The sequence below is a fragment of the Ictalurus furcatus genome, chromosome 9 (assembly GCF_023375685.1).
Source record: "Ictalurus furcatus strain D&B chromosome 9, Billie_1.0, whole genome shotgun sequence".
Classification (NCBI taxonomy): Eukaryota; Metazoa; Chordata; class Actinopteri; order Siluriformes; family Ictaluridae; genus Ictalurus; species Ictalurus furcatus.
Genome location: NC_071263.1, coordinates 27,999,471 through 28,021,806, shown reverse-complemented (window position 1 = coordinate 28,021,806; position 22,336 = coordinate 27,999,471). Strand labels below are relative to the sequence as shown.

At 41.5% G+C, this 22,336-nt stretch overlaps 3 protein-coding genes across 6 annotated transcripts in view; 2 read left to right on the top strand and 1 right to left on the bottom strand.

The window, feature by feature from the left end:
* Positions 1-35: 35 nt before the first annotated feature.
* Positions 36-11,335, bottom strand: si:ch211-248a14.8 (solute carrier family 35 member D3). 3 transcript variants are annotated; one of them, XM_053633188.1, is made up of 5 exons: positions 9,948-11,335; positions 4,736-4,847; positions 2,888-3,083; positions 991-1,288; positions 36-848 (listed from the first exon to the last, which is right to left on the bottom strand). In XM_053633188.1, exons 1-5 carry the CDS (start codon positions 9,997-9,999, stop codon positions 460-462), a joined length of 1,047 nt encoding a protein of 348 aa, XP_053489163.1. In that variant the 5' UTR covers positions 10,000-11,335; the 3' UTR covers positions 36-459. The 3 variants fall into 3 exon arrangements, with proteins under 3 accessions (XP_053489163.1, XP_053489165.1, XP_053489162.1); XM_053633190.1 differs by lacking the exon at positions 9,948-11,335 and adding an exon at positions 6,140-6,631; XM_053633187.1 differs by lacking the exon at positions 9,948-11,335 and having other exon boundaries at positions 4,736-5,970.
* Positions 11,336-12,369: 1,034 nt separating this feature from the next.
* On the top strand, positions 12,370-13,636 carry LOC128613086 (probable rhodanese domain-containing dual specificity protein phosphatase). The gene has a single exon (XM_053633649.1). The coding sequence runs from the start codon at positions 13,046-13,048 to the stop codon at positions 13,634-13,636; it is 591 nt and encodes a 196-aa protein (XP_053489624.1). The 5' UTR covers positions 12,370-13,045.
* Positions 13,637-17,483: 3,847 nt separating this feature from the next.
* Positions 17,484-22,336, top strand: part of p4ha1b (prolyl 4-hydroxylase, alpha polypeptide I b) — a 20,772-nt gene continuing 15,919 nt past the window's right edge. For both annotated transcript variants that reach the window (XM_053632511.1, XM_053632510.1), the window contains exon 1: positions 17,484-17,670. The gene's annotated coding sequence lies outside the window, so the exon portion shown is untranslated. The remainder of the gene's footprint in view (positions 17,671-22,336) is intronic.

The following is a 22,336-nucleotide window of genomic DNA, read 5'->3' as shown; positions in this document are numbered from 1 at the left end:
CTGTCCAGTTTGGGTGAACTTGTAACCAGTGTACCCTCAATTCAATTCAATTTTATTTGTAGCACTTTTAACAATGGACGTTGTCGCAAAGCAGCTTTACAGAAACATAAACACGGGATACGGATTTTAAGAGTGTGAATTTATCTTGCTTTGCTTTTCTGCTTACCACGGTTGTAAAGAGTGGTGATTTGAGATACTGTAGCGTTCCTTTTAGCTTATCTTTGGTAAAAGTCACTGGGATCACATTTATTCTGCATCCTGATGTTTGGTGTGAACATTAACTGAAGCTCTTGACCTGTGTCTGTATGATTTTATGTATTGTGCTTCTACATTTTCTGCTTTTTGTCGCTTCCAAAACATTATTTAGCTTACTTGACCTGATGATGAAATCAAATGTCTTTCTAAATGTCTGCGACTGGACTGGATGCTTGAGCGTCCTCTCTGATCGCTGGCTTTGTGCTATAATAGTTTAATAAGCGGCATTGCGAGTCCTCTGGCAGAGTGTAGCAGAGCCGCAGTGAGCGGCGAGTACCTCAGCGCCGTTACGTTCACTAGAAAAATCTGTACAGAGCCCAGGAGGAGCACGGATAACAAGTATCCCAGAAAGAGCAGGGTGTGCCAGCTGCCGTGCGTGATCGCTCGCGCAGTGTCCGGATGCAACACGCATAGCAGTACCAGTAAGGCACTCTGGGTCACTGACAGGGTGTAGTAGAGGTCAAAAGTCGTAGCATGGTCTCGCTCAGTCTGGGCGACATTGGACAGCCAGGCCAGGGAGAGACTGTGCAGGAACAGGCTTAGAGGAGAGTAGAAATATTCCAGCGGCTCCACGTCGTACACACCCTCGTACGCTGACAACAAACACACGTCATTGATATATTTCTGTATATATTAGGTAATAGGTAAATTACCCAGAATGCCTTGAGATCCGAAGGCTTAAACTCCGATCATCTCAAGCCCCGTTATTGTACGTGTTAATCGCAGTCCTCCTACCTGTAATTCCAATAGAGGTGAGAGTGATGGCCGTGAGCAGGCAGGTGAAGTGGGCGGAGTTAGGCTTGCTGACACCCAGTAGGTGACCCCATGCCAGGCTGAAGAGCGGGAGGAGGCGCCCGATGAGGGGGAACAAGCCCGAGTGTGCACTCGCCCGTGCCCACATTGCCAGAACAGACTGGACACTACCACACACAGCAGGCACCATAAGCCTCTCAGCTAGCCTGAGAGAGAACGGATTCAGTGGCACGACACCCAGAGCACGCAGACCCAGCAATGCCAGGACGTTCAGGAGCACCTGAGAAAAACGGGGATGAAAATCTGGAGTACCTACAATACCTTGCAGAACAGAGCATCAATGCTACCTAAATCATGGATGTAAAGTGTAAGTGAATGTGAAGGAGATGGTGTGCAAAGTTCGAGCACATGAGAGGAGCGATATAATCACACACAGCTTTATAGTTTTGATATTTCAAGTTTTAGTTTTTTACCTTATTGTCAGCTTGTATTAGTTTTCTTCTTTTTTAAAAAAAATTCATATAATTATCTTAAGAGTTAATATTTCAATTTTATTAAACCCAGTCGTACTTATGTTTGATTTTTGAAGAAAAAAAATGCACCAGGTGACTTGAACTTAGGGCTAATTGTAACATATACAGTAAATCCCAGTTGTTCCTCACAGACGGCATGAGGTTTTCTCCTAGGATTTCCTGACACTTCAATGAATCCATCTCGCCTTCCATACGCTGCAGGTTTCCAGTGCCAGAGGATGCAGAGCAGCCGCAGAGCATCACCGAGCCTCCACCATGCTCGACTGTGGACAGAGTGTTCCTTCTTCATTCTTCTTCCTCCAGGCACACCGCTGATCCATCGTGCTGAAAAGTTCCAGTTTTGTTTCATCGCTCCACAGAACAGAATCCCAAAACTTCCGTGGCTTATTTATATGATTTTGAGCGACTTTTCTTGTGCTTTCGGGTCAGTAGTGGTGACCGTCTTGGAGTTCTGGCATGGAAACCTTCTGCATTTAAAACACGCATTACTGTGCTCACTGAAACCTCAGTGCCTGTTACACCAAGTCTTGCTGCAGGTCTTTTACAGTCACTCGAGGGGTTTTCACAACGTGCCTTCTCACAAATCTGCTTGCAGCTCTTGATCGTTTCCTTTTTCTTCCCCGTCCAGGTATTTCATACGTTTTCTTCCCCTAGCCAGTTCAGGTATTTCATATGTTCCAGCTCAAGCGCACCTGGTGCAACTAACGAAGCTCTTGATTATTTGATCAGGTGTGCTTGAGACAACACCTGTTTTGAACTATTTCAATTGCTTTTGCTTGCATCGCAAACAGCCGCAAGTCTGTAAAATTTGACAATAAACCTGATTTGCAATGGGGGTCGAATCATTCTGATTGCAGCTGTAAGATGTGAGCCAGGAAATAATCAACAATAATCAATAATGTGATCTGTGGTCATAAAATCTGCACTGAGCTTAAGTAACACAAGTGCAGTCCCAATCACAGGCCAGTCATCTGTCATTTACTACTTTAACCAGCGCTTTTTCAGTACTGTGACGAGACCTAAACTCTGACTGTATTCATATGTATGATTCCTAAACAGGTATGAGCTGAGCTATAACTTGTTCTAGACTCTTGGAGATAAGGTTCAGGTTTGATATTGGTGTAGTTTGACAGGTTACAAAAGTAACAGTCAGGTTTCTTAATCAGTGGTTTGATAACAAATCCACTGCTGCCGTATAGTTTTCTATTTAGATCATCCACCATCTTAGTTTAGACCAAGTTTCTTTTGTTGCTGGTTGGTATGGTAGAATTGCAAAACGTGTGAACTTTACACACATATTTCACGGCTGTAGTGTACTTCTGAGAAGAGTTAAACAGTGACAGTACCTGTATGAGCGCGAGCGGTGTGGTGTATGGGAAGTAGTACTGCGGAATTAAGATCCTGCACACAAAGTCATGGAGCTGATCTGCGAGTGCATATAAAACTACAACCACCAGGGCAACAGCGTAGAGCATTAATGGGGCCAGGGATTTATAGACATCACACACTGAAGCAGGACCTCGTATCCGCAGCCACAACGACCTGTTAGATGGAGAAAGAGCAGCGGTTTGGACTAGCGGGAACAATTAGACAACAGAGAGAAATGCGCTAATACAAACTTGAACCTATGACATCATGACAATACTTAACCAATGTTACCTAGCTTGCTAGCTCAATTGGCTGCTTTGTTTTTTTTTTGTTTTTTTTTTTTAAAACTGCACAATAAACATGTTTGCATCGTCTTAGCTAGCTTGCTAGCAGACTTCACTGATAATCTTAGCACAGTATTTCGTTTAGTTGTCTCGCTGTTGCTGAACCATAATACTGTATTGTGTAATTTTAAGCTAAGCAGTACACTGAAGCAAGGAATTGCGAATAAAGGTTAGTAGTGATTTCATCCTGCGAAATGAGGACATGCTGTCAATCCGTAATACTAAAAAAAATACACTCATGTAGCACTTTATTAGGAACACTACACTAATACTGGATAGGGCCACCCTTCGCTCATAACAGCCTTATTCTTAATTCTTCATGGCGTGCATTGCAGAAGATGTTGGAAACATTCCTTTGAGATTCTGCTCTATGTTGACGTGATCGCGTCACGCACTTCCTGCAGATTTTTCAGGGGCACTTTCATGCTGTGATTCTCCCGTTCTTGAGAGATTACCGATTCAGATCTGCGGAAGAACACTGAACTCGTTGTCGTGTTCGTGAATCCGGTTTGAGACGACGCTTGCTTTGTGACATTATCATGCTGGAATTATCGTAGCCATTAGAAGATGGGTAAATTGTAGCCATGAAGGGATGCACATGTTCAGCAACAATACTCAAATACGCTGTGGCGTCCAAGCGACGATGGATTGGCATTAACGGGTTCAAAGTATGCCGAGAAAACATTCCTCACACCATTCCACCACCTCCACCATGCTGGACTGGACACGAGGCGGGTTGGGTCCATGGATTCATTCTGTTGGCACCAAATCCTGACCGTACCATCTGTGTACCTCAGCATCAATCGAGATTCATCAGACCAGGCGACGTTTTCCCAGTCTTCACCCGTCTTCCAGTTTTGGCGAGCCTGTACCCACTGCACCCTCAGCTTTCTGTTCTTGGCTGACAGAAGTGGAACCCGACGTGGGCTTCTCCTGTTGTAACCCTCAAGGTTTGATGTCTTATAGATTCTGAGATGCTTTTCTGCTCAGCACAATTCTACAGAGTGGTTATCGGAGTTACTGCGGCCTTTCTGTCAGATCGAACCAGTCTGACCATTCTCGACTGACCTCTCATCAACAAAGCGTTTCTTTATTGCACCATTCGGAGTAAACTCTACAGATCAGCAGTTATAATCAGAATAAAAAATACTCAAACCAGCACATCTGGCACCAACAGTCATGCCACGGTCAAAATCACTGAGATCACCCCCACTCCCCCACCGCCAAACATTCTGATGGTTGATGTGAACATTTCCCGAAGCTCCTGACCCGTACCCGCATGATTATATGCATTGTTCTGCTGCCGCGCAATCGGCTGATTAAATAACTGCATGAATGAGTAGGTGTACATGTGTTCCTAATAAAGTATTCTGTGAGTGTATCTTGCTGACTTGCAGACCAGGACGAACCAAAACGCTACACTGATATCTGATATTTGCAAACCTAAAATTGACCACATTACTAAATTAGATGTAAGAATACCATTTGGAGATTAAGGTGCCTGTATATCTGAGGCAGCCATTCCAGGTCTCCATACTGCCTGTGATGTCCTGATGAGCTTTCGAACCCTGGGCGTGAGACACAGACACAGCTCCTGCATGCGTAGATACATGCATACATATATATAAATTTCTTGAAATCGTTAATGGGACGTAAGACACATTGATCATGACTTTCTTAATTTAACAGTTTTCGTTTGCATCCTGGTTTTCCTGCCTGGAATCCTCGGCCCTTATCCAGGCTGTGTTATCTGACTTTAATATATAAAATATATAAAATATGATATATTGAAATTTGCCTATTCATGCATTTCATTCATAACATTATTATATTTAATAATACTTCACTGTCTGTAACGCCATACTGAAATGTTATGAAGATATACTGTAATAAAAACAAAATATCTATCTATCCATCTATCCATCTGTCTGTCTGTCTGTCCGTCCGTCCATCCGTCTATCCGTCTCTCTATCTATCTATCTATCTATCTATCCATCTATTTATCCATCTGTCTGTCTATCTACCTGCCTATCTATCTATCTGTCTGTCTGTCTGCCTGCCTGTCTGTCTGTCTGTCTGTCTATCTATCTATCTATCTGTCTGTCTGCCTGTCTGTCTGTCTGTCTGTCTGTCTATGTATCTATCTATCTATCTGTCCATCTATTTATCCATCTATCTGTCTATCTATCTATCCATCTATTTATCCATCTATCTGTCTATCTATCTATCCATCTATTTATCCATCTGTCTGCCTATCTATCTATCCATCTGTCTGTCTATCTATCTATCTATCTATCTATCTATCTGTCTGTCTGTCTATCTATCTATCTATCTATCTGTCTATCTATCTATCCATCTATTTATCCATCTGTCTGCCTATCTATCTATCTGTCTGTCTGTCTATCTATCTATCTATCTGTCTGTCTGTCTGTCTGTCTATCTATGTATCTATCTGTCTGTCTGTCTGTCTGTCTGCCTGCCTGCCCGCCTGCCTGTCTGTCTGTCTGTCTGTCTATCTATCTATCTACTTCATTCTTTCATTTGGTATAACGTTGTGGTATAACGTCATGTTCAAGAAATGTAAGAAAAAGAGATAAAGTCTCTCCCCTAAACACACACAGTCCATGTATAGCCAGGATAAACATTTAGATAAACTTAAATCATTTTATTGTTTCACTATTAAACACTACGCTTTCACAAACATTAACTATTTAACTATGGTTGTGAAGTGAATCAATTTCATAAGGGTGTGTAAACCTTTGCACTCTACTAAAAGATAAGACAGATGTTATAGACAATATCTTAGATAAGATTTATAAAAAAAAGCGCCAGTGTAAAATATAAAATACCCAAAAGCACACGAACAATAAATCTCATTATACTCACTTCACTGTTCCCACCTCATACCGAATGCTTCAAAAGCTCAGATGTATTCCGAACGTTCCTACCGTATCATCTGTTACTTTATTAGCGAGTGTATAATGACGTGGATATCCAAACGTTCCACCCTGAGAAATGAGTGAAAGTCCCGGTGCGTTCCCCGCAGTCCTCATGACACTCCGAAGAGGACGGACTTTGATCTTCCCTCGCATATAGGCAAACAAGTACTAAACTACTGAAATTCATTATCTTCATCACACACACACAGAGTTTATCCAAGTCACAAATCGAGGGCCAGAAACGTGTCATTTGTGTTGTTGTCGTTTGTTTTTGTTGATCTAATAATGAATGAATAACACAACGATATCTCGATGTATGTGTGTGTGTGTGTGTGTGTGTGTGTGTGTGTGTGTGTGTGTTGTCATTCATAAGATGTGTTTTGAATATTATTATAGGTCATAAACTATATGGTACACTCAAGCCCCACTGTACAGTACAGCGGCGCTTGAAAGTTCGTGAACCCTTTCGAATTTTCTACATGTCCATAAGTATGACCTAAAACGTGATCAGATTTTCACACGAGTAGATAAAAGAGAACCCGATGAAACGAATGAGACGAAAATATTATACTCTGTCATTCATTTATTGAGGAAAATGATCCAGTATTACACATCTGCGAGGGGTAAAAGTATGTCAACGTTTGCTTTCAGTATGTGGTGTGAGCCCCTTGTGCAGTAATAACTGCAGATAAACGTTCAGGGTAAGTGTTGATCAGTCCTGCACGTCGGCTTGGAGGAATTTTAGCCCGTTCCTCAGTGCAGAACAGCTTCAAATCTGGGATGTTGGTGTGTTTCCTCACATGAACAGCTTGCTTCAGGTCCTTCCACAACATTGCTATTGGATTAAGGTCAGGACTTTGACTTTCCAAACCGTGATACTACCACCACCATGTTTCACAGGTTCTTATGCTGGAATGCAGTGTTTTCCTTTCTCCAAACCTAGCGCTTCTCATTTAAACCAAATGTTTCTATTTTGGTCTCATCCCTCTACGAAACGTTTTCCAACAGCCTTCTGGCTCGTCCACGTGATCTTTAGCAAACTGCAGAAGGGCTGCAACGTTCTTTATGGAGAGCATTGGCGTTCTCCTTGCAACCCTGCCATGCACACCATTGTTGTTCATTGTTCTCCTGATGGTGGACTCATGAACATTAACATTAGCCAATGTAAGAGAGGTCTTTAGCTGCTTAGAATGACGCTCCAGATGGCGCTCTTCCTTCTCGCTTGGCTGAGGACGTCACTCCGCCTCCTTTCGTCACCGAGGACATCGTTTCTTCCCTCTGCTTCACGGTGTACATCGCTCCCCCTTCTTACTTTGTGGAGGACGGCGTTCCTGTCTTTGCTTCGCGCAGGACGTCCATTTTATTCTATAATCATTTATGTCTAGTGTTTTCTGAGTCCACTGTTCTACATTTATTGAGTATTACCGGTCACGTCCTTGGTTAAACTAATCGTAAATATTACAACCTGTCATGCATGAATTATGTCAATACAAACCGAATTGTTTGTATTCTTCTTTAAGGATGATAAATACTACCGTAAAAGTTATTTTTTTAAAAAATTGTTTTAACGAAGACACCGTGCATTTGTGTGTTCAATGGCCTGTCAAACGGACCAATGATTTGGACCAACAGTTTGGAAATGAAAGAAAGTCAAATGCACATTCTTCATGCTGTAGAACATCGTATAGCATTTTAGCACTCGCAATTACAATGACAACAACCACAACAGCAACTATAGTCCCTTGCCCTGAGAAAACGTTGTATATTCGTAATAAAATCGGAGTCCACCATCTTTGTTCAACGTCTTCTGTCGCACGAATACAACTACTTGCCAGTAGGTGGCGATCTCTGGTGTTTTTGAGGTTAACACGCCACTTTAACATTAAAACCCACGCCTATACAAAAATAATGACTTTTAAATAGATGTTAATCTTGACTACCGTGCATGAAGCGGTTACACAATATTTATATATATACACACACGCAAATATAATTAATAAATTACAATAATTATTTCACATTTTGACGACGTGACAAAATATACCATACAGTATGAATCTTTAGTGGTCATTTGTATCCATTCATTTGTATCCATTCACCATTAATTGTCACACATAAAACAGTTCAACTTATTAAAACATTAATTGGTACAGAACTGAGAGTTTATTACTTATTAAACTGACAACATAATGTAGACATGAGCGTATAGAATGAGCTGTTTTGTTTGTGTTGTGCAGTGTTACTCTGGTTCCAGGAGCTGAATTTTCAGTATCTTCAGTATTTTCGATGCTGGTGCTGATAGCTGTTGTGTTGTAATACGGATGAAGTCGGTGTGTTCTCCGGCCAGACTTCACCATCTGCGAGTGACACGCTCCCTCCCCTCCCCCCGCCTCCCCCCCTCCCCCTCGCTTTTTACTCTCTTTTATTATACGGTACACCATTTATTATACAGTACACAAATGCTAGTGTAAAGCTGTAAAGCTACTTTTCTCATTAGAAGTCATTCTAACATGTCAGCGTACAAGGACGGGTAAAGAGAAAAACAGACCGTCACATGTAGATACATAATAAAGTTCTAGTATAAGCCTGAGAGAGGAATAACTAAGGAGTTGCTGTGGTATAAGAGGAATAAAACACTTCAGAGCATGCCGATATACAGCACATGGGACGGCGTGATACGGCCTTGTGCAAAGAAGAGTTACTGTTTTTGTTTATCGGTTAATATTTACATTTAATATCGTGTAACATCCGTATTATCACTTACGTTACAGCAGCTATTAACAGTCGTTCACTCACCAGCCTCTCTTTCTTAATTCTCTGGAAATTAATAAGACAAAAAACCCCCCCTAAAAACTATAAAGCGCAATCCCCATCCTCTGACTGTTACAAAGTGCTGACACTGGAGACTCCTTCCCTAAATCTTAAATGAACATGTCCCTACAGAAAACGTCACCATGTTATTACACGTTTTTAAACCGTGTATGTTGAGTGTCCCTCACGCAAGTCCCTGTGTAAGCTGTTACTATGGAATTATGTATGATATGATAACGAGCGCGTTAATATAAACCGGGGTCCACACCTTCTGACCAATCATGTTTGAGTACTAGAACAGCGCTGGAAAATTAAAAAAGAAATCGTCTTAAACAGAACAGATTCTATGCATTTTAGCCTTTGGGGCATTTTTGGAAAATGGCTCAGTTTGTGGAAGAAGACTCGCACTTTTCCCAAACGCGGTGAGTTTGGGAAAACATCCATACGTCTTTAGCCACTAGAGAGCACCGTGGTTTGGAATTTGGCGTCTTAAAAGGCAATGTCTGAACATTTACAAAAGCAGGTGCTCGGCACAAATGAATACAAACTAAGTATACACTATACACTAAGACGAAATATCATAAGAAGAATATGTTTTCATGCAAATGGGCGTGGAACGGTATGAAAAATTTGTGGCATGATAATCACACAGCTCTTTAATTATTTTTAATTGGTCTTTTCCCTCTCTCTCAGTATGTTATACATTACGTGAGCAGGTTGGACTTCTTCATACAACAGGCTACCTATTTTAAAGGAGAGAACTCGTTCTCGGTGTATTCGATTCCTTTAAGCAAACAGTACGGAGTCATACGTTTTTTTTTTTCGAGATGAGAAATGGGAAATCTGGATGGCTTGACATGATCTAATGTGCCCGTGAACATTAAAGCTTAAACGCACGCACCGTTTGGACATTGCGCGTATGTGGATGTGTGTGACACACTGACCTGTCATGTCCAGCTCACCCTGGCTCATGTAGAGCACTTCACGCTGCCGCATAACCACGGCAACCTACTAAAATAAGGACGGGAGGAAGGGGACAGGAACAAACGAGAAGAAAGAAAGAAAAAAACGGTCGCTTTTTTACACATGGAGAACAAACGAGCACCATGGCCAGGAGCCGGATTCCTCGATTTTCCTCAGCATCGTTGAGGATGTTGGTTCTTGTAGGGTGATTTGGCTCGACTGCAGACTTTTCCAGCCGTGTGTGTGTGTGTGTGCGTCAGGATGGTTGCGTCGACTTTTGTACCTTTTGGCCCGTAGCAGTGAAGAAGGCTGCGACTCCCGAATGCCTTCGATCCAAAACCATGGGCATTGCACTGTCCAGGTGAGTTCCTTGACGTGCGTATTATTATTAACTTTATTTAACATTACAGACATGTTTAAAATGATCATAAAATGAGCTAAACAGACAACTTAGTAGACTTTTAGCTTACCTCTTATAAGGGACAGTAGTGCTCAGGAGTATGGCACAAAAAGTATTTTCGTTTGAAGATTTGAATCCATATTTTCCTCTTATTCCTCCATTTCTCTTTAAAAAAAAAAAAAAAAAAATCCCTCTATACCTCCCCCTACCTATAGGTCTGATAAATGCCGTATTGTCGCCTCCACTGGACTTCGGAGCTCTGTGCCCGGAGAAAACAGCGCCTCCTGTCCAGAGATGAATGGCATTGTCAAACCCTCTCGCAATGACCTCATTCAAGGCACTCAGACTAACAGCGAAGGTTTGCCACCATGATGATGTGTTTATATGAGAATGCATATAATTCCTAAATAAGGCTATTAGTTTGTCCATTTTTTTTTGGAAATAGAACCAACTAAATTTGTTAGAAACTATCGCTGGCATGTACAAACAAAAAATTATAACTGTGTGGGTGGGATTAAAAAGAATAATAGTCGCACATCTTTATTTGAAACCAATTATGAACTGGAGTGCTGTAGCTGGGGCGCACGGTGGCTTAGTGGTTAGCACATTCGCCTCACACCTCCAGGGTCCGGGGTTCAATTCACACCATGTGAATGCGCCATGTGTGTGTGGGGTTTGCATGTTCTCCCTGTGCTGTGGGGGTTTCCTCCGGGTACTCCGGTTTCCTCCCCTAGTCCAAAGACATGCATGGTAGGCTGATTGGCGTGTCTAAAGTGTCTACAGTGTATGAATGGGTGTGTGAGTGTTTATGTGATTGTGCCCTGCGATGGACCGGCACCCTGTCCAGGATGTACCCCGCCTTGTGCCCCATGCTCCCTGGGATAGGCTCCAGGTTCCCCGTGACCCTGAAGAAGGAGTAAGTGATAGAAGATGGATGGATGGGTGGAGTGCTGTAGCTGAGGCTGAGGAACTGTCAGAGCCAAAATGATGTACAATATGGTGACATTTCCAGGGGTTTTCACGGATTTTCCAGTAGGATTCGTATTTAATTAAAACGAACAAAAAATCCTTCTAGTGAAGGCCATCACCTCTGGTGGTGGCTCAGTGGTTAAAGGCTCTGGGTTACTGATCAGAAGGTCAGGAGGTCAAGCCCCCACTGCCAAGCTACCACTGTTGGTCCCTTGAGCAAGGCCCTTAAACCTCAACTGCTCAGTTGTATAAATGAGATAAATGTGAGTCACTCTGGATGTAAGGGCGTCTACCAAATGCCGTAAATGTAAATGTAATGTATTACATGATGATACATGGTTGGACTACAAGTGCACAGGATCCGTATGTTTGTGAATGTGTGTTGTGTGTGTGTGTTTAGAGGAGCTGTTGGTTCCTGCCCTTCCAGAAAAAGCTGATATAGAGAGAGGTTACGTGACTCCACAGCAGGTGTACAACTTGTTAAACGCTGAAGCCGGTGAACCAGCACTCCATGACCCATACTACATCCTCATTCTGGACTGTCGCTCTGCAGATAGGTACCACATGCTGCACCCATTTTTCACACATAAGTATCTGTTGAAGTACCCTTCGTCCACTTACGTACCTAATCTCTTTTGAAACACAGGTATAAGCAGAGTCACCTGGTTACGGCACGTGCAAGCGTGACCGTAATTCACCCGGATCTTGGCTGTTTGATAAGCTGCGTCCAGCTACAGGAGTTTTCCATCATTCTGCTTTATGCAGAGGAAGGACACAGCCCAGGTACCATGATACGCAAACAATTAAAGATCTGGATATTTCAGAACCCTCCGAGTACCACAGATACAAAAAGTATATTTGAGAAGTTACAAGGGACAACCGATATACAAAGTTAAACCTAACCCCCCCCCCCCCCCCCCCCCCCACAATTCAACCCTGGTATGAAGCCAAATACTTTTTAGATTCATTTCAGGACCCAGATGCTATGTATTCCGTTAGATCCCAGATTTCCTGCTGCATTGATTCTCCAGAAATTGGTAAGGACACTAGTAAGAAAACGTCCTGGCTATTAAACATCCTTCTTCAAAACAACACTATGATAAAATCAGAATCAACGACCTTCCAAGGACTACCATTATTACATTTCAGGAATAGCCCAAAATCCACAATTCTGAGTTTTTTTCCATTCGGGAAGATATCATGCCATTTTGTAGAAATGTTAAAAAAAAAAAAAAAGAGGGCCAGAGTCCAGCACGATTTAGATATTCCCCTGCTCAAAGACGCTTCAACTCACCACTTAATTACCATGTTTATTGGGTGTGTCAAGCACCAGCCTATACTACACTCCAAGCATCCAGCAGTAGAATTGATGTCCCCTGGTATACAAGGTCGTTTTGAGCGAGTCCATTTAAGTTTCCATGAATTTTCAGCAATGACAAAAACTCAGTGTTTTCAAGCATCTGAATAGTTCCTTCTACTGATCAAAAACTCCAACTCCGTCTACCAGGCACATCTAAGATATCAGAACATCCATAGTTATAATCCATGCAAACCCAAGTAAAAAAAAAAAAATGTACAACTGAACCCAACAAGTCAGTCCGTTAATAGATCTCTGTCTTCTTTCCTCTCTCGTGTACAGTAGGCAGCCAAGAGGCACGTGCCGACAACCCCACCCTACAGCACTGCTTCTTCCAGTTGAGTGCCCTTGGCATGGACCCTGTCATCCTGCTGGGCGGCTACTCGGCCTTCCACTCGCTCTACCCCTTCCTGTGTACACCTCGGATGGTCCTGCTCGAGTCTGAGCGCCGCCTCCTCACCATCTATCCCTCTGAGATCCTGGAAGGGGCACTGTACCAAGGTTCTGCCTCGCAAGCACAGGACTACCGCATCATAAAGAACCTGCATATCACACATGTGGTCAACGCCACCGCCGAGATCTCAGATGCCTTCCCCAATGTCCTGAGGTATCTGCGACTCCGGCTCAGTGACGACGCCCAACAGGACCTTCGCCAGGCACTTCCGGAAGCTTCCCGTTTCATAGCAGCAGCCCTGAGGGGTTCACCGGGCTCACCAGGAGGGCGTGTGCTAGTGCACTGCAGCCTGGGACGGAGCCGCAGCTCGGTGTTGACACTGGGCTTCCTGATGGAACAGCGCCGCTGGTCTCTACTTCATGCTTTCCAGTGGCTCAAAGAGAGGCGCACTTGTGCGGCACCAAATGCCGGGTTCCTTCGTCAACTCTCTGAATACGAGGAGCAATTGTTTGGGAGACGCCTAACATCGCTTGATGACATTCGGCTCTGAACAAGCGAGAGGGTCATTAGGGACAATTTTTGGAAGAAAAAACAAAGCCACAGATTTTGGAAGACTCTGCAGATTCATATTCACGAATCTGATTCAAGATTCCAGAAATTCATAGAATAAGGAAAGTGACAGACCAAACTGCTGGTACTTAGCTGACTACGTCAAGTGTGCCATGCCATGGAGGTCTAACTTCTTGCAGAGTTTTAGTCTTCTGACCTTGATTGGCTGGCTCAAATGTGTTTGGGGTAAAAGGGATAAAAATGAACTATTGTTACAATGATCATAAATTACCATTCTTTGTTTTACAGGACAAGAACAACCTCTGGTTGAGTACCCGGTCACTAAATGTTACACAGTGGTGAAAAGTCACAAATTAGACACAAGTTATATGTACCTTTTAAAAATGTGGAAGAACGATACCCAATCAGAATTTGGTTCTCTTTCCCAATCCAAAACTCTTTATCCAAACATTTGAATTATCCAGAGGAATGTGATTAGGGTATTTTGCAATCCAGGGCAGTGGTGGATCAACGGTTAGCGCTCTAGCCAACTGTTCATAAGGACGTAAGATTGAATCGCCATACCGCCAAACTGCCACTGTTGGCCACCATCTGCTCAGCTCAATTTTGACTCTCTCTGGATAAAAGCATCTGCCAAAGGAATAAATGTAAATGCAACTGGTGTATAATATGACTTTTGGCAGGGTATTTCAAAGAGTAAAGCTGGTGATATATGGAATAGAGGACTAGACCAGGGGTTGTTGGTGTCTGCAGGTTTTTGTTCCAACCAAGCAAGAGCTACACCTAATTCCACCTAGACCATTGTATCAAATCTGACTTGCATGATCAAGCATTAGAATAGGACTTTTAATCCTGAGTCCTGAGGAATCGCTGTCCTTCACAGCTTTTTCCGGCTCCCGACACACCTGGTCTAGCGTACTATGGTAGGTTGAGAGCACTGACAACTTGAAAAGGTAGACAGAAGGGGCTTTTTAGGACCGGTTGTGAAAACCCATGCTCGAGACCAGTGGTTCTCAACGTGGGATCCACAGTGGTCCGTGAAGCATAGCCAGGGGGGTCCAGTGGTGGAAATCACAATGTCACATTGTCAAAGTTATTACATTTAGGGGTCCAAGGACCAAAGTCAACTCAGACCTAATGTGTTCTATGAGTGGAAATTTCAGGAATAGAAAGTTCTTTGGCTCCAAAAAAATATCATTAAAAAAGTTTGAGAAGCACTGCTCTGGACCATCTTCCTCGAGACCACCGGACAAGTGAAACATTACAACAATAAATATAACAATTCATAATTTGGCTAAGAGTGTTATTGGAAAGATCAAGAGCATTCAATCATTCCTGCTACACTATTTTTGACGTACTAGCAACAAAATCACACCTTCTTGAGATTTTAATATTACATTTTTTAATTTTTTTTTTTTTTTTGCCAATCGATCTTGCTCGTTAATTTGTTTTTGTTTTTTTTCCCTTCATGATCTTGACATTGTGACAAACCAAATATTGAGGAATTAGTAGATACTACATAGTAGGGTTTGAAATATTGTATATTTAGGCTAGCGAAAAGAAAATCTTTGTTATTTTTGTATTATTGTTTTGACAGTAGTAGCAGTGTTTGCTTTCTGTTTTTCTAGTTGCCAAAACACACCAAAGAACAAACCCTCTGCCGTGAAATCTGCAAAACATCCTAGCTAAATTCACCCTTAATTTAGCAGATGAATAATGAACTTAAACTGAGACGTTCTTACTGTATTAGCATGTGGTTATTAAAATACCGAAACGTGCTATACATTATTAATATTATATAAATAATGACAGATTCTCATACGTGTAAAAATCATTTTACACTCAATTATGTATGGATTCTGCACTAAACATGTTGCATAAACGTTTTATACTTATTTATTATCACCGCTTGGTTGTAAAAAATGATGTCTTCTACTACACTACGATGTAATAAAGTGTACATTTTATTTTATTCGACTCTTTTTTTGTGTGTGTGCGTGTGTGTGTGTGTAGAGTCTATTGTTTAAATTCGGTGTGAAAAGAGGCGGTACCTCGTGAGTAAACAACAAAGACTGTAAAAATTCTTTAGCGTCTCAAACTTCACATCAGGGTAACGTCTTGCCTCGGTTGCTGCGGTGTTAAAATGTCTGCGAACGATCTAAACCCAGAGACTCGGCTCGAGAGACAGAGCCTAATTATAGAACTGTTTAGTAAGGGGGGAAAATGAATAACTATCACTTTACTTCAACTCAAGGGAATATAAATTAGAGAGGAAAAAGGTGAAGGAGAGACAGAACCATCAAGAGCTGATTTAATTATCTGTAATTATCCAAAATGACATTGAGGACAAACTACAAATCAAGCAGACCAATCCACGTATGCGCAGTTAAAGCCCTTCGAATTCTCGAATCTGATTGGCCAGAAGTTGCTGATTAATATTCCATAACAGCAGCTCTGATAGTTTCTATAGTAACAACGTGGACGTATATGCGGACGATCTAGATAACTCACGGCTAACGATAAATAGAGTTTAAAAATGTGTTCTTATGTTTTCTGTAAGGAGATTCAACATTTATGAAAGGATATCTGTAATGTAAGTGATAACAGGAGCTAACTTCTTTCACAGACGCTCCACAGTGTTAAATGTAGCGTTTAAATGATGAGGGATGATATACTTCTACTATACGCTACACCGTCGTTGTACAATGATTCCTTTGTTGTTTTATATTAACTTTGTCACTTCGATTCTATTTGAAATAAAAATCAATCCGGACAAAATCAGTGGTGAGTTAACTAGCTATGTGCGATGGACCAACAAATTGTTTACCTTACTCGCTAGTGTAAATAAGTTAATATTGTAAATATATAAATATTGTATCGTAAATATTACACAAGGAGGTTACGCGAGGCTCAGCTACGTTGAGTGTGACATGAATACTAAGGAAATGGTTAAACGTACTGTATCTGCCACATCCACATGGGCCAGCGCTGCAATCTGACTTACTTCTGTGTTGTGGTATGATTTTAGAAAGCACAAAAAAGCATTCATAAGTAAGCAATACTAAGCCTACTAAGAATACAAGTATGCAGATTGGATCCCAGCCCAGAGATGCAAGAGCTGAGAATTTTTTCTCGTTTGTTTTTGAGTGAATCTTTTACACGAGTCGTTTGGGTGAATCAGATCATAAGAATCAAAGAAGAGACAGTTTTTTGATAAAATTTTTGTTTATACGGTGGTTTTGCGAACAGACATTGTCACTAAGCAGCGTTACAGATATCTGCGTGTCGATTCGTATTGAGATCCCTAATGAACAGATGACGGTGGCAAGGAAAAACTCCCCGAGAGTCCATGGGGAATTTGATTTCAAATAGATGTCACGATCAATCAGTTTCTAATCTCTAATGTTACTAAAACTACTTACTAGGAATATAAGTTTGTGAATGTACATTTTTAACCCCTTTGCTACTGGCGCTGGTTCTAGGGGTGAAAATTTCAGGATATAAAAATGTCATAACGGCTTTAATAAACAAACATAACGTCAAATATTCGCTCAGTTTGCATAATATTTGAATTCTTTCTTGATTGCGTTCACGAAAGAGATCATTTTTTTTCTCGCTTCGATTCCAAAAAGAAATATATATATATATTTTTTAAAATAAATAAATAAATTGAGAACACTTGGCCTAAAAGATATCTCTGGAGCAGGTGAATCGGACGAATCGAATAATTCGACTCACTAAAACGCGTGTGCTGGAGCGAATCGGTTCAGTGAAGCTCCTTGTCAATGAACCGCCCATGGACTGGTGTGTGAGTCTCGGCACGTATCACAGAGGAATCCCACCAGCAGATGGCGAGTGGGGGAGAGGAAACACCGGATAAAACACGGCTGCAAAACCCGACAGAGGAGTAACCACAGCTGGAGAGAGTCGAGTCAAGGAGCCGTGATATCAACCGGAGCAGCTCGGGATCTGTGTGTCATCCGGTGCTTGTGGACTGACTGACAACGTGTAAGGGTAAGGATTTCATTCATGATCTAGAACATGATACAGGAGTTACAGGGATATTTACAGTCACACGTCGATGTGATACAGTGTAACCATTTTTTGTTACATTATTCCAGCTTGATTGCTACAAATGATGACATCACTGTTTGAAGTGCTTTATTTCCTCCTGTGCAGATTTATTAGAAAGCTTGTTAGTACTGTAAGTGCGCTCCATGGGATTTTGCCGGCTCTGTGACATACAGAAAGTTTCGAGTTTAAGTTCGAGGTGCACTCGCAACCCTCGAGTATTGGATGAACCCTAATGATTTCAATTCTTCTGTCCAATTTTATTTTATATATATATATATTTTCACTGAATAAAAGAATCATTCTCAGCGAGAACCGGTGCACATTTAGTGTATTCGGTGTTTTGGTATTTTTTTTTTTGCATGTTGCAACAAGGTTGTCATGCACAGAATGTGCTCGAAAGTGATCCTGAAGTGCGCAGCTGCGCTCGTGCCAGTGGATCCCGTGTCTCGCGCGCCATCCTCCTTCACACCCGTAGCCTACTGTTTGCCAAATCAGAGCACTTCTCCTCTCTTCTCTTCTCCTCTCCTCTCTTCTCTTCTCTTCTCCTCTCTATACACCCATCGCACCTTTTTACCCTTCAGTCTCCTGCACTGTAAATCAGAAGTGGAAATTCGTTCCCTGGAGCAAGAGGAAGGAAGCAGGAGGACATAGAAGAGGAGGAGGAGGAGAGAGAGGGAGGGAGGGAGGGAGGGATGAGTGAACACGTGGCAGTCCGCTCCAGAGCTCCTCAATTCGGGATGAGCTCAGGTCTCCATGCAGGACCTACGGTTCGGCACGAACGCAAGTCTTGGGTGATGATGATGATGCATCACGTGACCCCAGGTTTTTTGCATCCCTTTTTTGGGGGGGGGGGGGGGGGGCATGCGATTTGTGGAAGTCTGTCAGTCAGGATACCTGAAGATCAACGACTCAATAAACACATCAATTAAAGTAAGTAAGTAATGAACTTATTATAATAATATTAATTATATAAAAATGATTTATTTATTTTGTTTTGTTTTGTTTTGTTCGGTCCATCAATTGATCAATCAGTGAATTAATTAAAGAGTGTATGTACGTGGAAACACAAAACTTTCCCCCCAAATATTTGTACAGGTGCAGCATTTAGACTGACGAAGAAATGTGTGTTCATAAACAAACAAACAAACAAACAAACAAACAAACAAACAAAAAAAGGCGCTCTGTCTGGACTTCTGGTCATTTTATATGATTCTATAGGCCTATATATATATATTTATTTTATACATGTGTGGTCTATTCTACATTTTATGACTATTTTTATTATTTATGTGTTTATTTTTTTATTATTTTACAATCGATTCAGTTTTTATGGAAGCAAAAAAGAAGGAAATTACGACTCTATTTCCCACGACTGCACGTTTAAATCTCACAATTCTGACTGTTTTTATTTCTCGCAATTTTGAGTCTCACAATTCTATTTTTTTAATTATTTTTAAATATTTTTTTTCCCCTCAGAATTGCGAGTTTAAATCTCATAATTCTGACGTTATTTCTCTCGATTTGGAGTTAACGTCTCGCCATTCGGACCTTTGCTCCCCCCGCACAATTTAGACGTCCACTTGACATTTAGTGAGTCGCAAAGAACGCAGTATCGCTCGTTCTCAAATCTCGATAAATAGGTTAGATACAGTACGAGCGACGCTCATCAGCTAGTCAAGACAAGGACAACCAGACGCTAGCGTGCGCTCGTTACCTGACGTTAGTCACATTTCAGGTACGGCGTCAAGTGGACGTCTAAGTTGCGAGGAGAAAAAAAAAAAGTCAGAATCGCGAGAGGTAAGCGTAAAATTGCGAGAAGAACGTCAGAATTGCGAGACGTAACGTCAAAACTCTGAGATATGAAGTCACAATTACCTTTTTTTTTTTTTTTTTTATAATTTTTTTTTCCTCCATGGCAGAATTCTTCCATACACCAGCCTGTATTTTATTTATTTATTTATTTATTTATTTATTTATTTATTATTACTTTTTTAACTTTAAAGCACAAAGACATGGAAAACTCAACTATATGAGATTTTAGCCAGAGCGATTTTATTTTAAACGTATCCTTAATGTTAGACTTAACTGAACTTATTATGTAAAACGCTGAATTTAGCGATGCTAGTTTAAATCAGAACGTCTGTGTTACAAACATCTCTAGTTGTCTCTGGTCAGGCTGGCTCATCATTTCTTTCGATTTTTCTTGACTCGATTTTACACTAATCGTGTGTGTGTTTTCTCTTCACGGAGAAGGAGGCGTGGCTTATGGCTCCTCCTGTAATACCGAATGATACTGTGTTATATTGCATCGCACTATATGTAACCATATAGAGACAGCTGGAACGATATGGCATCGATTCATTCGCTGTTTCAGATCTGTCCTCTAGACGTGTTTAAGCAGCTTGAATTCTTTAAAGATTACACAAACTGAAAAAAGTTTTCACTAATTTGAGCTTTTTGGGTGTTAAGAACGTGTAGCGCAGATGGTGAGCATATTTGTCGTGACCTCTCTGTGACATTCACTATGTATGTGTGTGTGTGTGTGTGTGTGTGTGTGTGGGGGTGAGACACACTGCTGAAGCATTCCTCACTCTCCTCCTCCCCGTGGCTTCTTACACAAGCATTGTTGCAAAATTTGTTTTAAAGAAGATTCAATTTTAAAGATTAAGTTAAACAAACAAACAAAAAAAACCAACAACAACAAACAAATCTCATCCAATTAGCTGCTTCCTTTGAGTTCCGTTTAGTTCATAATTATAAAAGTAATGAAAAGGTAATAAAAAGATATCATGATACCGGCGATATCTCGGGAAAGAGCATCGTGACATCGTTTATCATGATAGCAATATTATAACGTCATATCACCCAGCTCTATTATCACCTACTTTTCCTCCTTAAACAGTCAACTGTATAGTCCCTAGTGTTATAGACTGAAGAAGCGAATACGTGTGAATGTTGATCATCTAAAGCAGATACTTGTATATAGGGTATAACTCTTTTAATAATAAGAAGTGCGTCTGTGTTTACTGTTGACGCCGCGGGCGGCCATGTTGATTTGATGTCACTCGGGAGACAGGGAAGAAACTCGTAGTTGAGAGGACTACGCTGACGAGGTGGAATTTCAGGTTGAGGGAGTGTTTTGTCTGGCTTTAACTGGTTGGAGGTTGGGAATTACAAGTTGTGACCAAGTCGCATGCAGCATTATTATTTCTGTTTGTCTTTTCTTGTGATATTTTCTAAGGAATGTAGTTGGGTCTATTTCCCAAAATATAAACTAGTTAGGAATTTGAATCAGGGAATGCTGTATGACTGCTGTATGGCTGCTGTATGACTGCTGTATGAATGGTGTAGGACGGCTATATGAATGGTGTATGACGGCTATATGAATGGTGTATGACGGCTATATGAATGGTGTATGACGGCTATATGAATGGTGTATGACTGCTATATGAATGGTGTATGACGGCTATATGAATGGTGTATGACGGCTATATGAATGGTGTATGACGGCTATATGAATGGTGTATGACTGCTATATGAATGGTGTATGACGGCTATATGAATGGTGTATGACGGCTATATGAATGGTGTATGACTGCTATATGAATGGTGTATGACTGCTATATGAATGGTGTATGACGGCTATATGAATGGTGTATGACTGCTATATGAATGGTGTATGACAGCTATATGAATGGTGTATGACTGCTATATGAATGGTGTATGACGGCTATATGAATGGTGTATGACTGCTATATGAATGGTGTATGACGGCTATATGAATGGTGTATGACGGCTATATGAATGGTGTATGACGGCTATATGAATGGTGTATGACTGCTATATGAATGGTGTATGACTGCTATATGAATGGTGTATGACTGCTATATGAATGGTGTATGACGGCTATATGAATGCTGTATGACTGCTGTATGAATGGTGTATGACTGCTGTATGGCTGCTGTATGACGGCTATATGAATGGTGTATGACAGCTGTATGAATGGTGTATGACTGCTGTATGAATGGTGTATGACTGCTGTATGACTACTTTATGACATCTGTATGATTGATGTATGGCTGCTGTATGGCTCGTGGATGACTGCTGTATGAATGCTGTATGACTGCTGTATGACGGCTGTATGCCGGCTGTATGGCTCGTGGATGACTGCTGTATGAATGCCGTATGATTGCTGGATGACTGCTGGATGACTGCTGTATGAATGCTGTATGACTGCTGTATGACGGCTGTATGCCGGCTGTATGGCTCGTGGATGACTGCTGTATGAATGCCGTATGACTGCTGGATGACTGCTGGATGACTGCTGTATGACTGCTGTATGAATGGTGTATGACTGCTGTATGACTACTTTATGACATCTGTATGATTGATGTATGGCTGCTGTATGGCTCGTGGATGACTGCTGTATGAATGCTGTATGACTGCTGTATGACGGCTGTATGCCGGCTGTATGGCTCGTGGATGACTGCTGTATGAATGCCGTATGACTGCTGGATGACTGCTGGATGACTGCTGTATGAATGCTGTATGACTGCTGTATGAATGCTGTATGACTGCTGTATGAATGCTGTATGAATGCTGTATG

Excerpts from the sequence above, each read along its gene's own strand:
- si:ch211-248a14.8 (XM_053633187.1), bottom strand. The coding sequence starts at position 4,923 with ATGATCAATGTGTCTTACGTCCCATTAACGATTTCAAGAAATTTATAT. Across the intron at positions 3,084-4,735 it reads GGCACCTTAATCTCCAAATG|GTCGTTGTGGCTGCGGATAC; the intron begins GTATTCTTACAT and ends TCCATCTAACAG. Across the intron at positions 1,289-2,887 it reads CACCGCTCGCGCTCATACAG|GTGCTCCTGAACGTCCTGGC; the intron begins GTACTGTCACTG and ends CGTTTTTCTCAG.
- LOC128613086 (XM_053633649.1), top strand. The coding sequence starts at position 13,046 with ATGGACCCTGTCATCCTGCTGGGCGGCTACTCGGCCTTCCACTCGCTC.